The sequence below is a fragment of the Heteronotia binoei genome, chromosome 2, assembly GCF_032191835.1.
Source record: "Heteronotia binoei isolate CCM8104 ecotype False Entrance Well chromosome 2, APGP_CSIRO_Hbin_v1, whole genome shotgun sequence".
In the NCBI taxonomy this organism is placed as follows: domain Eukaryota; kingdom Metazoa; phylum Chordata; class Lepidosauria; order Squamata; family Gekkonidae; genus Heteronotia; species Heteronotia binoei.
Window position 1 is genome coordinate 16,888,134 of NC_083224.1, and position 13,207 is coordinate 16,901,340.

Sequence of the window (13,207 nt, forward strand, 5' to 3'; positions counted from 1 at the left end):
TAAAGCTTTCTATCATTAAATAAACATAGAGCTTATCATTAATGAAGACTGGGCAGCTCTTGACACACCTTAGAAAGAGAGACTGCTGAATTGCAACAGATAATGAAACTCAATGCATCCTCCAGGACTGAATTGAAACCTAGGTTTCCTGTCTCATTACCAACGCCTGCGTTTGTCATTTGGCATCTGAAACCCTTCAATTTCCCCAAGATATAAGGACCAGTGGACTCATGTTCTTGCTCTATTTGAAGAAGTGAGCAGTGACACAAGAAAGCTCATGCTTTGCCACAAATTTTCTTAGGTGCTACTGGACTCTTGCTCCTTTCTTCTAATAAAGATTACAACCTGTGCTCTTAGGCTTCTTTTTTCTTCTTTGTTTAAACTGGAGAGGGAATCAAAAGTACATTCTCAAATTACAGATACCGACCTAACCAGCATACGCAATATTGCTACAGCACAACTGTGGGAGAGGTGGAAGAGAAGATTTGGATGCAGTAATTCAGAGAAAGAGAGGTGAGTTATCAAAGACTCCTAAATAAAGGAAACACTGTAAGGCTGATCATTCAATAAGTATGTTTGTATATTAAGTAAAAAATAATATTGTTAATTGGGTTGCAGTCCAAGCTCTGCTTACGACCTGAGTTCAATCCCGGTGGAAGCTGGGTTTAGGTAGACAGCTCAAGGCTGACACAGCCTTCCATCCTTCCGAGGTCGGTAAAATGAGTACCCAGCTTGCTGGGGGGAATGTGTAGATGACTGGAGAAGGCAATGGAAAACCACCCCGTAAAATCTGCTATAAAACCATCATGATGCAACGTCACCTCACACTTGGAAACGACTGGTGCTTGCACAGGGGACTACCTTTATGTTCTTTCTAAAGTTAATATCACTGGTACCTGGCATTACACTGTAGGGCATACATGGCCCAAAAAAGTAAAATTTCTGTCAGATCAGTGTAAAAAAATAGTTCAACACCTTTAGGCTAAGAAGTGACATGGTTTTTCCCCCTTGTGGGTTCTTAGATGATGTTGAAGACAACTACACTGACTGAATCTCTTTCTTCTCCAAAACTTTATGCCCTGTGTGGATTCTTCGATGTCTTTGAAGATTGTTCCTGTTACTAAATCTCTTTCCACACCCAGAGCATTCAAAAGGCTTCTCCCCTGCGTGGGTTCTTAGATGACTTTGAAGAGCACGATTTTGGCTGAATCTCCTCCCACACTCTGGGCATTCAAAAGGCTTCTCCCCCGTGTGGGTTCTTAGATGTCTTTGAAGATGGCCACTCTGACTGAACCTCTTCCCACAGTCTGAGCATTCAAAAGGCTTCTCCCCCGTGTGGGTTCTTCGATGACATTGAAGAGCAGCATTGTGACTGAATCTCTTCCCACACACTGAGCATTCAAAGGGCTTTTCCCCTGTGTGGGTTCTTAGATGATACTCAAGATGGCTTCTTCCAGTGAATCTCTTCGCACACACTGAGCATTCAAAAGGCTTCTCCCCCGTGTGGGTTCTTAGATGACTTTGAAGAGCATGATTTTGGCTGAATCTCCTCCCGCACAATGAGCATTCAAAAGGCTTCTCCCCCGTGTGGGTTCTTAGATGACTTTGAAGAGCACGATTTTGGCTGAATCTCCTCCCACACTCTGGGCATTCAAAAGGCTTCTCCCCCGTGTGGGTTCTTAGATGTCTTTGAAGATGGCCACTCTGACTGAACCTCTTCCCACAGTCTGAGCATTCAAAAGGCTTCTCCCCCGTGTGGGTTCTTCGATGACATTGGAGAGCAGCATTGTGACTGAATCTCTTCCCACACACTGAGCATTCAAAGGGCTTTTCCCCTGTGTGGGTTCTTAGATGATACTCAAGATGGCTTCTTCCAGTGAATCTCTTCGCACACACTGAGCATTCAAAAGGCTTCTCCCCCGTGTGGGTTCTTAGATGACTTTGAAGAGCATGATTTTGGCTGAATCTCCTCCCGCACTCTGAGCATTCAAAAGGCTTCTCCCCCGTGTGGGTTCTTAGATGACTTTGAAGACCACGATTTTGGCTGAATCTCCTCCCACACTCTGGGCATTCAAAAGGCTTCTCCCCCGTGTGGGTTCTTAGATGTCTTTGAAGATGGCCACTCTGACTGAACCTCTTCCCACAGTCTGAGCATTCAAAAGGCTTCTCCCCCGTGTGGGTTCTTTGATGACATTGAAGAGCAGCATTGTGACTGAATCTCTTCCCACACACTGAGCATTCAAAGGGCTTTTCCCCTGTGTGGGTTCTTAGATGATACTTAAGATGGCTTCTTCCAGTGAATCTCTTCGCACACACTGAGCAATCAAAAGGCTTCTCCCCTGTGTGCGTTCTTAGATGACTTTGAAGATTACGATTTTGGCTGAATCTCCTCCCGCACTCTGAGCATTCAAAAGGCTTCTCCCCCGTGTGGGTTCTTAGATGTCTTTGAAGATGGCCACTCTGACTGAACCTCCTCCCACAGTCTGAGCATTCAAAAGGCTTCTCCCCCGTGTGGATTCTTCGATGCTGTTGAAGAGCACTATTGTGAATAAATCTCTTCCCACAGTCTGAGCATTCAAAAGGCTTCTCCCCTGGGTGGGTTCTTTCATGCTGTAGAAGATTTCTCCTGTCTCTAAACCTCTTCCCACATTCTGAGCATTCAAAAGGCTTCCCCCCTGTGTGGGTTCTTAGATGATTTTGAAGATCATCACTCCGACTGAATGTCTTCTGAGTCTCCTCTACATCTGATGCTGGAATAAGCAAAGAGTTTCAATCAGCATCCATGCAAGAAGCCAAGCCACCATTCAGGCACTCCTCACTCCTGGGTCTCCATTTCTTTTAGAAGACCTTCTTTCCTACCAAACTGAGCTGCTGTTCACACCTTATCCCTGCAAGGCCCTCCTGTACAGCTGTTTTGATATTATGCCCATCCCTCCTCTCCCCATATGTACTTTAAGGGGGAAGATGGCAAAGAATGACTCCCCTGCTGCTCCCATTAGACATGCCGTGCAGCTCTTTTGGCTCTCTGTTCTTGACAATGAAATACAAGAAGTTCTCACGATATCTAATCATGCAACTGCACTGAGAGTTTCCTTCCAGTTGTGAAGAGAACCAAGAGGAGACGGTTTCCAGCCTCCCCCAAATATACCTGTGGCAGAAAAATTGAGGTTGGCTCTTTAGGAAACACTCACTGACTAAAAGCCCCAGGATGCTTTGCAGGACACAGCTGCCTGGGGAGTGTAAGTTAGGAGATTAAAGGTCGAATAAGGCCGTTTAGATGGGAGTGAGGATAGAAAGGAGCGTTATTGGCATTGGAGTTGTTTATTAAAATCTTCTCTCTGGACATACCAGTAAGTCTGGAGGGTTCACTTGGGGAGACCCTGGTAAGACGCATCTGGGACACGGGAAGGCTGAGCGGGGTCAGTGGAGCAGTGCCTCTCAGCCCCGCATTGGCCTCATGCCATGACACCCTCTCTGGCTTTGATGATGGCCACAACACTGGCCTCAGCTGCCCCTGGAGCACGGGGATGGATTGCATCGCTCTACTTGGCCCTGCTGAACATCACTTTTATGGCCACCCCAACTTCTTCAGGTTCATGCATTAAGCCAATGGCAGCAGTTTGCACCTTTATTTCCCATGTAAGATCCTTACCCAGAAAAGCCACGTTTCCACAGCTCTCCAGCATGACTTCTCTGTAGAGGGCTTTTTGGTCCAGATCCAGCAGGCCCCACTCCGCCACGGAGAAATTCATGGCCACCTCCTCAAAGGAAAATGGAGACTGAAAGAAGAAGCAGATTCTCTCATCACGGATCATTATTATTATTATTATTATTATTATTATTATTATTAATATTATTATTATTATTATTATTATTCTTTGTTTATATTCCAGCATTCCCCCATTGGGGGCTCAGAGCGGAGTACAGCAAATAGAAACAAAATCACAATTAAATCATAATAAAACCAATTACAACATTCATCAAAGTGCAGCAAGGAAATTCAGCAAGATGACATGACTGCAAGGTGGTAGAGCACAAAATAGTACCACAATACAGCATCACAGTACAGTAGTGCAATAGAAGGGAGGCCAACTGATCGATAAATAGATGCCTGCTGCATCATCCAAAGACCTGGCGGAACAGCTCCCTACGAAAGGCCAGCAAGCCAGGTAGGGCCCGGATCTCCATAGGGAGCTGATTCCACCAGGTCGGGGCCAGGACCAAAAAAGCCCTAGCCCTGGTAGAGCAGGGACTTGACACTCTCGACAGGGGAGTTTGTGAGGGTGCAGGATGCAGAGCTCAGCGTGTGTAAAGGCTGGGCTCTTCAGAGCCTCTCTTCCTCAGGCAGCAGGAACAAAAGCTTCCCTGAGAAAGAACTGAGGGCCCTGACTATCCCCCGTTCTCCCCCTCCCCCTACCTGGACCAGAGGCTGAGGAGGCGTTTCCACTTCTCTGCAAAGAAAAGGGCTCAATAACGTCTCTTCGCTGCCTGCAAGAGAGACAAAAGGGGAAGGAAGAATTTCAGCCTAAAATTCCTATTTTGCTGGCTTGTCTGACTCTTCCTTACGCATCCCGATTCCCAGGGTTGTGAAACCTTTTCTTCTTTACACTCTAGAAAGCTCTGTAATAAAATTCAGTAAATTGTGGGAGAGGTGAAAGACAAGTCTCAGGCAGCTATGAACCTCAGGCGGTTATAACTGCTGCTAGTACATGACATCCTCTCGCCTCCTGGGCCTTCTTCCTGGAGTCCAGACTGGCAAAAAGAAAGCGGGTGACCAGAAACTATGTGACATGACACATCCAGTCCTAAACCCATGTGGTTTCAGCACATCAGCTGAAACTCTAGGGCGCTGCCAGTGTTTTCTAGAGCATCTTCTGATAGTCTGACATAACATTCAGGTATTTTGCTGGATGAGGCATGAAAATGACAAACAATATGGATTGCTGGTATTACAATATGTACAATGAACACAAATCCGAATCCGATACTAGGCGATTTATAAAGGAAATAAAAGTTTCACATAGATATTTTGATAGCCCCAAGTTCTCCAAACGAAGACCCAGGTGCTTTAATTCACATTCAACAGCCAGTTTCCTTATCACTACCCTTCCAGGAAGCCCCACCAAACAATGGGCACATCCACAAACCAATTGCCCTTTCATCACACCCCCTCCAGCCTAGAAATAGCAGTTCTCCAGCAGCCCTGGCCCCACTCAACGCACAGCAGCCAAGAAGGTCAGAGCGCCTGCTCTGGCTGCAACGCCACTGAAGATGTTCTCCGCAGCTGAGAACGAAACGTCTGGAAGAAAAACTTTCTCCACTAGAACACGGCACTTGAGCCCGAAAAATTCTACAAACCCTAATGATGTTACCAGCCGTGAAAACCTGGAATCTTTGATAGCTTTAATTTCTGTTTCAGTTTCTTAATAGAAATCTTTCACAGTGGTTAGGCTTTCTATCAGTGATGTTCCCATTCACATCACTGCTTATGTTCATTCTATTTCTTGTTTCTTTTCTTTTTACTCCTGGACGTCAAGGAAATTATTTATGTCAATTATTGATTAATCTTCGATTCCTTATTCTGAGCTATTTAGTGGAATCATGCTATAGAGTCGGATTTGGATCCGTGTTCATCGTACACGTGAAAATGACATCATGTCCAGCCCATGCTCCACCCGCAAACCTCACAGGGGGACCAGGCCATGGCCCGGCATCCCTAATCCAGGGTCCTCTGAGTGTTGTCACCCAGATGCCCCTGAAAAGCCTTTAAACTGGACACAGAGCTCCAATTACTGGCCTCTGGCAATGGGTTTTTCTAGATTTGCTGCCCCAGAACAGGGGAGGGGTGTCTGTGTGTCTAAAGCTCCATCAAGTCACAGATGACTTTTCCTGACTCCAGTTATTCCAGGCAAGAGACATTCAGAGGTGGTCTGCCATTGCCTGCCTCTGCACAGCAACCCTGAATTTCTTTGGTGGTCTCCCAATCCTAACACTAACCAGGGCTGACCATTCTTAGCTTCTGAGATCTGATGACCTTGGGGAGTCTGGGCCATGCTGGTCAGGGGAACATGGAAGCTCCATTTATTCACCTTGGCATTTAGCTGAACCCAGATTTGTTTTCCTTTTCTGTTTTTGAGCCAGTTGCTTTCTGTGAATCTGTATGCTCCCCCTTAAAATGGAGCAGCCATCACGACATCCTATCCATTCTACACAGTCTTCAAAGGAATTTTCCTTCTCTCCTCTCCTGAACCCTCCGCCCAGCAACTTCACTACATGCCCCAATCCCCTCTGGGCAGGAGGCCCCCTTACCACTTGATGCGGCATCTTGGGCACGTTCCTGGGTCTGCGCACTCTGACCCTCTGATGGAGCTCCTTCCACCTCTGAGAAGCTTTCTTCCACCTTCAAGGATCCCCCCCACATCTGGAACAACAGCAAGGGAGGGGGATAAGAGAAGAAACGGAACAGGCTGAAGAGATGGATCTGGACCCACTCCCAGACTCCTCATCCCTGACTCCACCACCAGGGCTGCTTTAACTGGAAGGGCAACAACTAGGGTTGGTTTCAGAAACTAAACCTGCACCGAGAACAATTCGGAGAAACAAATCACCAGCAGGAGGTGGAATATCAGTAGAGCTATTTCAAGCCACAGAAAAGGAGTCTGTCAAAATCTTAGCAAGAATATACTAACAAAGATGGAAATTGTTGAAACTGAAGCCCACGGCCCCTGCCCATACAGCTATACATTGGGTCCATCCGTTACATGCTTTCAAAGCTAAAGCACCAAAATCTACCAACTGCATCCCCCCAATAAGCAATCCAAGCCCCTCTAATCAAGCAGAAACAAAACCACGAGAGTCTGTGAACCAGATAACGCAGCTGACCTTGGAGGCCCTCTGTGACTAGTTCTCAGGGAGGAAATGGATACAGATATACTGCAGATAAAACAGGTCAGTAGTGAGAGTATAGCAATAGCAGTCAAGCAGGACTCAAAGGTTATTGCAGGTGACATACAAGCATAACTGTTTCCCCCACCAATTCATCGCAAGAGGCACTCTTGACAACCACATTATTGGCAGAAAGTAGTGAAGACTTGGAATATTTACTAAGGAAGGGTAAAGCAGAAAATGCTGAAGTAAGCTTACAGCGGAACAAAAGGCAAAAATAATGACTAGTGGAGGATTACAGAAATGTAAGGTTCATGAAGAAGTGTAAGGATGTGTCACTGGAGCAAGTAAATTTGTGCCACAGTATTCTCCATTACTTTGTGTGGGTGTGAGAGTTGGACAAGGAAGGAAGCTGACAGGAAGAAAGTTGATTCTTTGTGGTGTTGGAGGAGAGAGTTTCTACAGACAAATAAATGGGTTCTAGATCAAGACTCAACTCCCCTTAGAAGCTAAAATGACTCAAATGAGGTATTTGGTGACATTATTAAAAGACAGTAGTCACTGAGAGAGGCAAAAATTCTAAGTTCAAGGCACCAGGAAAAGAGGAAGGCCAAACACAGGATGGACTGACTCAGTCAAGGAAGCCACAAAGGCCCTCAGTCTGCAAGACCTGAGCAAGGCTGTTAAAGAGAGGATGTTCCTAGGATTGCCACATTGGAAGTGGCTTGACCCACACAGTAATAGCTGGCAGGAGAAGCTCATTGCTTGAACGGAGTGACTGAAAGCCCCTCACCTGCTGCGCCTGCCTCTTCTCCTCTGCCTGACTCAGGAGGAAACCTTCGGCCAGGGCCACTGCCTGGGAACTGGTCTCTGGCCCGCATCCTCTCACCCAGCCCTGCACTTCCTGCGGCAGGATGGCCAGGAACTGCTCCAGGATCACCAGGTCCACCATCTCCTTCTTGGTGCGCCTCTCTGGCTCCAGCCAGTCCTTACAAAGTCCGTGGAGCCGGCTGCAAACCTCTCGGGGCCCATCAGCCTCCTGGTAACTGAACTGCCGGAAGCATCGGCTGCGTTCATCTGCGGTCACAGGATTCTGAACCATGATCTCTCTCCCCCAAAATTCAGCACCACTCCCTGCTTGGAGGGGATGGAGACCTTTCCTTGGTATCTTCCCAATTCCAAGCCCTTCGGGGTCCTTCTCTTCCATCTCCTTCCCCTTTCTCTTGGGTTGCCTCTGACTCCGGAAAGACACTCTCATTCACTTGGCTGTGAAAAGGCAGAGGGAAAGATATCAAAAAGGCAGGAAGAAAAGAAAACAGAGTTACATCACTGTCCCTGGTGAAGAATCACCTAAGGATTACCCCAGTGCATCAGGAGAGTCCTTGTATTTTGTTGTTGAGGATCAATGTCACTGTGGTATATTACATATCAAGCTTTTAAAGATATACCTCTTTGGTCCTTCAGGCAAGAAAACCACCAATACTTACTTATTAAAAGATCTGTTGTCGATCTTATGAGCTTAGGTATCTATTTCTGGGGATCAGCCTGTCTAGTGGGTACATCTGAGGTATACTGGAGCTCAGGACAAAGTGACCGGTAAGGGCTTAACCATGAGAGTTCACTTCTCCTTAACCACTACACCAAGCTGGCGGACCTGAGACAGTCATGAAGGCTTCCACACTCCCGGCTTTCTGCAAACTAAGCAAGACTGAATTATTTAAGAGGCTTTTCAACTCTAGCAATAGGGAAGCACTGTACAAAATGCTTCAGAAAGTCACTTGGATGAATTATTGGAGTCTACATTACTGGGTCTCATTTGCTGTACGTTGTATCTTGCTGTGTAATTTTGCATCATTTATCGGGTCATGTTTAGAGTACTGCTTTCCTTCAACACTGTTTTTCAGATTCCTGATTGGTTCTGGAACTCACATTCTATTTCATCGTTTACTGAATGTACCATCCTATCGATTGCATTAAGTCCCATTAAATGGTGGACTATAATAAATGTAGATTTAGGTGACTCTTGCGGCACCTTTAAGAGCAAAACAGTTTTATTCAATCTGTCTTCCTGGAAAGCACCACATTAAGCCGCATGGAGTGGAACTCGCAGTTACAGACTGGCATTTCCTACCTTACAAAGTGCAAAAACGTGGACTAGTCTGAAGAAGCGTGCTTGCACACAAAAGCTTATACCTTGAACAAAACTTCGTGTGTCCTAAAAATGCCACCGGGCTTAAACTTTGTAGTATAACTAATGCAAATAAATAAAATACACCCCTTCCGGAACTGCTGGTGGGGAGAGCACTAACGTGTAGCATTTGGGGCAGCCACCCAGCAGGAATGAGTCCCCCCCCCCCCCCCCGACAGCTCTTTCTTCAACCCAGTCAATCTCCTGCTTCCTCTCCCCGCAATGAGTGCCCCGGAACAGATAAAATACCCACCATAAAACAGTGCAAAAGATACAAGAATCTTTAAAAATATGCAACGAGCAATCCTTCCCCGCTAAGTTCTTTCCACCCTCTAGCAGGGCGGGATGCAGAAAGGAGGCTGGCCTGGCCTGCCCCCTCCCCTCCCCGGCAGACCGCCTTGCAAGCCCTGGAACCTCCCCCCCCCCCCCCCGGGGCTCACAAAGGGCAACTCCCACCTGCATAGAAGAACATCCCGTCTGGGAAGGATTCAAACGCGCCTCCCACCTCCTGCAAACACGGGGCGGGGTGCAAAGTCCCTCCCCCTTCCTGGGAGGGACCTTCCCGGCCTCTCTCTCCCGCCCACAGCTCGCCTCCTTTAACCCCTTCACGGCTGCAGAGGCCAGGAAACAAGCGGGACTGGGCTCCCTTCAGCCCGGCTGGGTCAGCGACGCCTCGAATGCCGCTCGATGGGGCTGCTCGGGGGTCTCTCAGCAAAGGGAGGCTGAGAAAGTGGCTCCCAGCTCCCCCCTTGCAGCCCCAGAGAGAGGGGGAGGAGGGAGGGGAAGAGCGGCTGGCAGCAGGGAAACCGGGGCAGAGGGAAGGGAGGGGTGCCAGCCTCCCGCTTGATGCAATTCTGTGCTTTAGAAGAGGGAAAGTGTGAAATCAGGTCTCTGAAGAAGGGCGAAATGCGTTTATGAACTCTAAAGGAACTTTGCACGAAAGAGTCAATTTCAAGCACTGGCACTTTAATTCCCCCCCCCCCCCCCATCAGCACTGAATAATCTTTGAAGAGGAAGAAGTCTGGACTGTGATACTTGTGGGTATGAATGAATTGCTCCAGAGTCTGCTGCGTCTTGTACTATTCTACTTGGGTGTTACATCTGATGGATTTAAAAATATTTTCATCCTTGTATGAAGGTTAGATAGAGCCTTGTGGCGCAGAGTGTTAAAGCTGCAGTACTGCATCCGGAGCCCGCTGTTCAGAACCTGAGTTCGATCCCAGCGGAAGCTGGTTCAGGTAGCTGGCTCCAGGTTGGCTCAGCCTTCCATCCTTTAGAGGTTGGTAAAATGAGTACCCAGCTTGCTGGGGGGGAAGTGTGGATGACTGGGGAAGGCAATGGCAAACCACCCTGTAAAAGGTCTGCCTGAAAATGTTGTGAAAGCAATGTCACCTGAGAGCCAAAAACAACTGGTGCTTGCACAGGGGGACTACCTTTTACCTTTATAAACTTTGTATGGTGAATGCATTTCATAAATATTCCACAGTAATTTTGGTGTGTTTACTTCATTCTGTGGTTATAGCAGCGCGTCTTGCGGTCTCACGGGATCGCTTCTATATGTGGCTTATGGCTACCCCAGCCCCTCTTCCACCTCAGTTCTTCTTTTTGAATTTTACCTCACGACTATGAAACGCAAGGGGTGGGTGTAATATGGATTTCTCACTACTAGTCTCTTCAGGGTTTTTGTTTGGCTTTCAGATGGATATAAACTCAGTTTGTAGGGGACCACAGCAGTTTTGATAGTTTTCCCAATATACTGGCACCAGAGAACTTTAAAGTAAACCACAGAAATTTATTAACGTACACACACCATCTTCAACTGGGGAATGGGAAATATATACATGGGCTATATTGTATCTCAAGCAGTTAACAGTTTCTTCGTAGTTCAGGCTTTATAATATCAAATTCACTTAGGTCTCTCAGGTTTCACAGATCATACAGCTTTCACTCTCCAACACTATTCTGGGTTGGCCTCTTGGGTATAATGTGCCAAGTCCCTTAAGTCGACTGGTGTCTCTTTTCCCAGCCCTTCAGACTTCTAGACCCACATCTTTCCCTCAACCACCTCTTTAGCTCTTAAGAGAAGTGTCTCTGTGTCTGTGACCTCTCAGGTCTTTTACTGTGACTCTTCTCTAGTCGCACACAGCCCCGTGGCTGTCTTTATAGAGTGAACAGTGAGCTTGGCTTCTCTTGAAGACTCTCCTCAGCTCCTGTCTCAGCTCCTTCTCAGACCAACTGCTCTCTTCAGCAGTCTCCCTCAGACTCTGTCTGACACTAACTGCTCTCAGCCGTTAGCTGTCAATCACCTCTGAGAGTTCCGAGCACTCTGGCCCCCACCCTCAGGTCACCTGACGTAGGCTCTAGGTGTCCTTAGTTTTCTTGTTAACCCGTTCATTACCGTCACAGTGGTACTCATGGGTTGCTTACCCTCCAGGTGTGGCCGGGGGATCCTCCAGAATTACAGCTTCTCTCCAGGCTACACAGATCAGTTCCCTTGGAGAACATGGAGGCTTTGGGGGGTGGACCCCAAGGCATTGTCCTCCGCTGAGTTTCCTATCCGCTCCAGGCTCCATCCCCAAATCTCCAGGAATTTCCCAACCTCAATCTGGCAACCCTAAGAGAGAGAGAGACCTCGCCCTCCCTTGGGCATCTAAGGGGTGTGTGTTCCATTTTGCCACCTGAAGCCGCAAACATGGGGGGGGGGGATAGCGCAGGGGAGCTGCAAAGCAGAGAAGGAAAGGGGTGTGCTGCTTTAAGGCTGGCCTCAGGTAGAGTTGCCAATCTCCCTGTGGGGCCTGCAGATCTCCCAGAATTCCAGCTGATCCTCAGGCAACAGAAAATGGCTACTTGGCAGGGTGGTGTCGATTAGACATCGAGGGAGGTCCCAGTCCTTCCCAAACCCCTTCATCTGTACTCTCCACCCCCCACATTTTCAGGTGTTTCGCACCCAGGGGTTGGGTTGCCAATTCCCCCTTAGCTGTCACTCAAGGCAGCTGGCCAGAAATATGCAAGCAAGAGGCAGTGCAGGAGGTTAGGAAAAGGGAGGCTGGTGAAAGTTGGATCTAGATTATTTTAAAGGGATCCTCATGAATGATTGTGGTGCAATCTGTAGCTATGGCCAGTCTGTGACCGGACACTGAATATGGGTGACCAAATGCAAAAATTGTGAGGATGCATGAGAGTTTGTGCTTCAAAACCACATTTTTGTGCCATGGCAGTGCCATAAAGCAGTGGATCCATGATTTTTGTGGCACTATCAATGATTATTGAACTGTGACTGGAGAGTGTCTATGGGGGGGTGGATCAAATGCAAAGATCCACGAGAACCCATTGTTTGGAAATACTGTTTTTCACTGCAGCAGCAACAGAGTGACAGACCCATGATTCTGGAGTATGGACAGTATAAGCAATGAGGTAATAGATTTTGCATGGCAAAAATGTTGAGGATTCGTGGGTATCCTTGCTTCACAATTATGTCAAGACAAGAAACAGTGGAGCCACAATTTTTGTGTTGTCATCTGCTGGTAGGAAGATGATGTGATTGATGGTGAATCAGGGCTGAACTACACAAAAATCCTGAGGATTCATGCCAGGGGCGGCCAAACTTGCTTAATGTAAGAGCCACACAGAATAAGTGTCAGATGTTTAAGAGCTGCAAGACATGAATGTCAGATGTTTGAGGGAGGGGGGAAGGGGAGGGGAGGAAGGAAGGAAGGAAGGAAGGAAGGAAGGAAGGAAGGAAGGAAGGAAGGAAGGAAGGAAGGAAGGAAGGAAGGAAGGAAATATGTGTGGGAAGGAGGGAGTGGTGGAAAGAAAGCAACTTTAATTTTAAATGCATTCTCCAAGCCAGCCAATGGGGTGCTGGGGGCTTCAAGAGCCACACAATATGTGTGAAAGAGCCACAGTTTGGCCACCCGTCATCCATGCTTTGGAACCATGGGAACACCAGAAAGCAGTGGATCCTTCATTCTTGCATTGACATCTGTGGCTACAGACAAGATAAGTGAATTGATAAATCTGATGTGACCTGACACAGAAATTCTGCGGATCCATGAGAATCGGTTGTTTGTAACCACATTCTTGCACCATGGGAGAGCCACAGAGATGTGGATTTAGAGATGTGGTGCAAAATGT

General features: G+C 47.4%; 1 protein-coding gene across 1 annotated transcript; it reads right to left on the minus strand.

The window, feature by feature from the left end:
• Positions 1–562: 562 nt before the first annotated feature.
• LOC132565996 (oocyte zinc finger protein XlCOF6-like) lies at positions 563–9,596 on the minus strand. The gene is made up of 6 exons (XM_060230624.1): positions 9,530–9,596; positions 7,679–8,151; positions 6,310–6,421; positions 4,418–4,488; positions 3,653–3,779; positions 563–2,750 (listed from the first exon to the last, which is right to left on the minus strand). The coding sequence occupies exons 2-6, from the start codon at positions 8,141–8,143 to the stop codon at positions 1,039–1,041; spliced, it is 2,487 nt and encodes an 828-aa protein (XP_060086607.1). The 5' UTR covers positions 8,144–8,151; positions 9,530–9,596; the 3' UTR covers positions 563–1,038.
• Positions 9,597–13,207: the final 3,611 nt, after the last annotated feature.

What these genes read in the sequence shown, in the direction of transcription:
- LOC132565996 (XM_060230624.1), bottom strand. Translation starts at nt 8,143, where the DNA reads ATGAGAGTGTCTTTCCGGAGTCAGAGGCAACCCAAGAGAAAGGGGAAG. An exon ending in AGAAGAGGCAGGCGCAGCAG is followed by an intron (nt 6,422 to 7,678) that starts GTGAGGGGCTTT and finishes CTGTTGTTCCAG; the next exon opens with ATGTGGGGGGGATCCTTGAA. An exon ending in CCAAGATGCCGCATCAAGTG is followed by an intron (nt 4,489 to 6,309) that starts GTAAGGGGGCCT and finishes TCTCTCTTGCAG; the next exon opens with GCAGCGAAGAGACGTTATTG.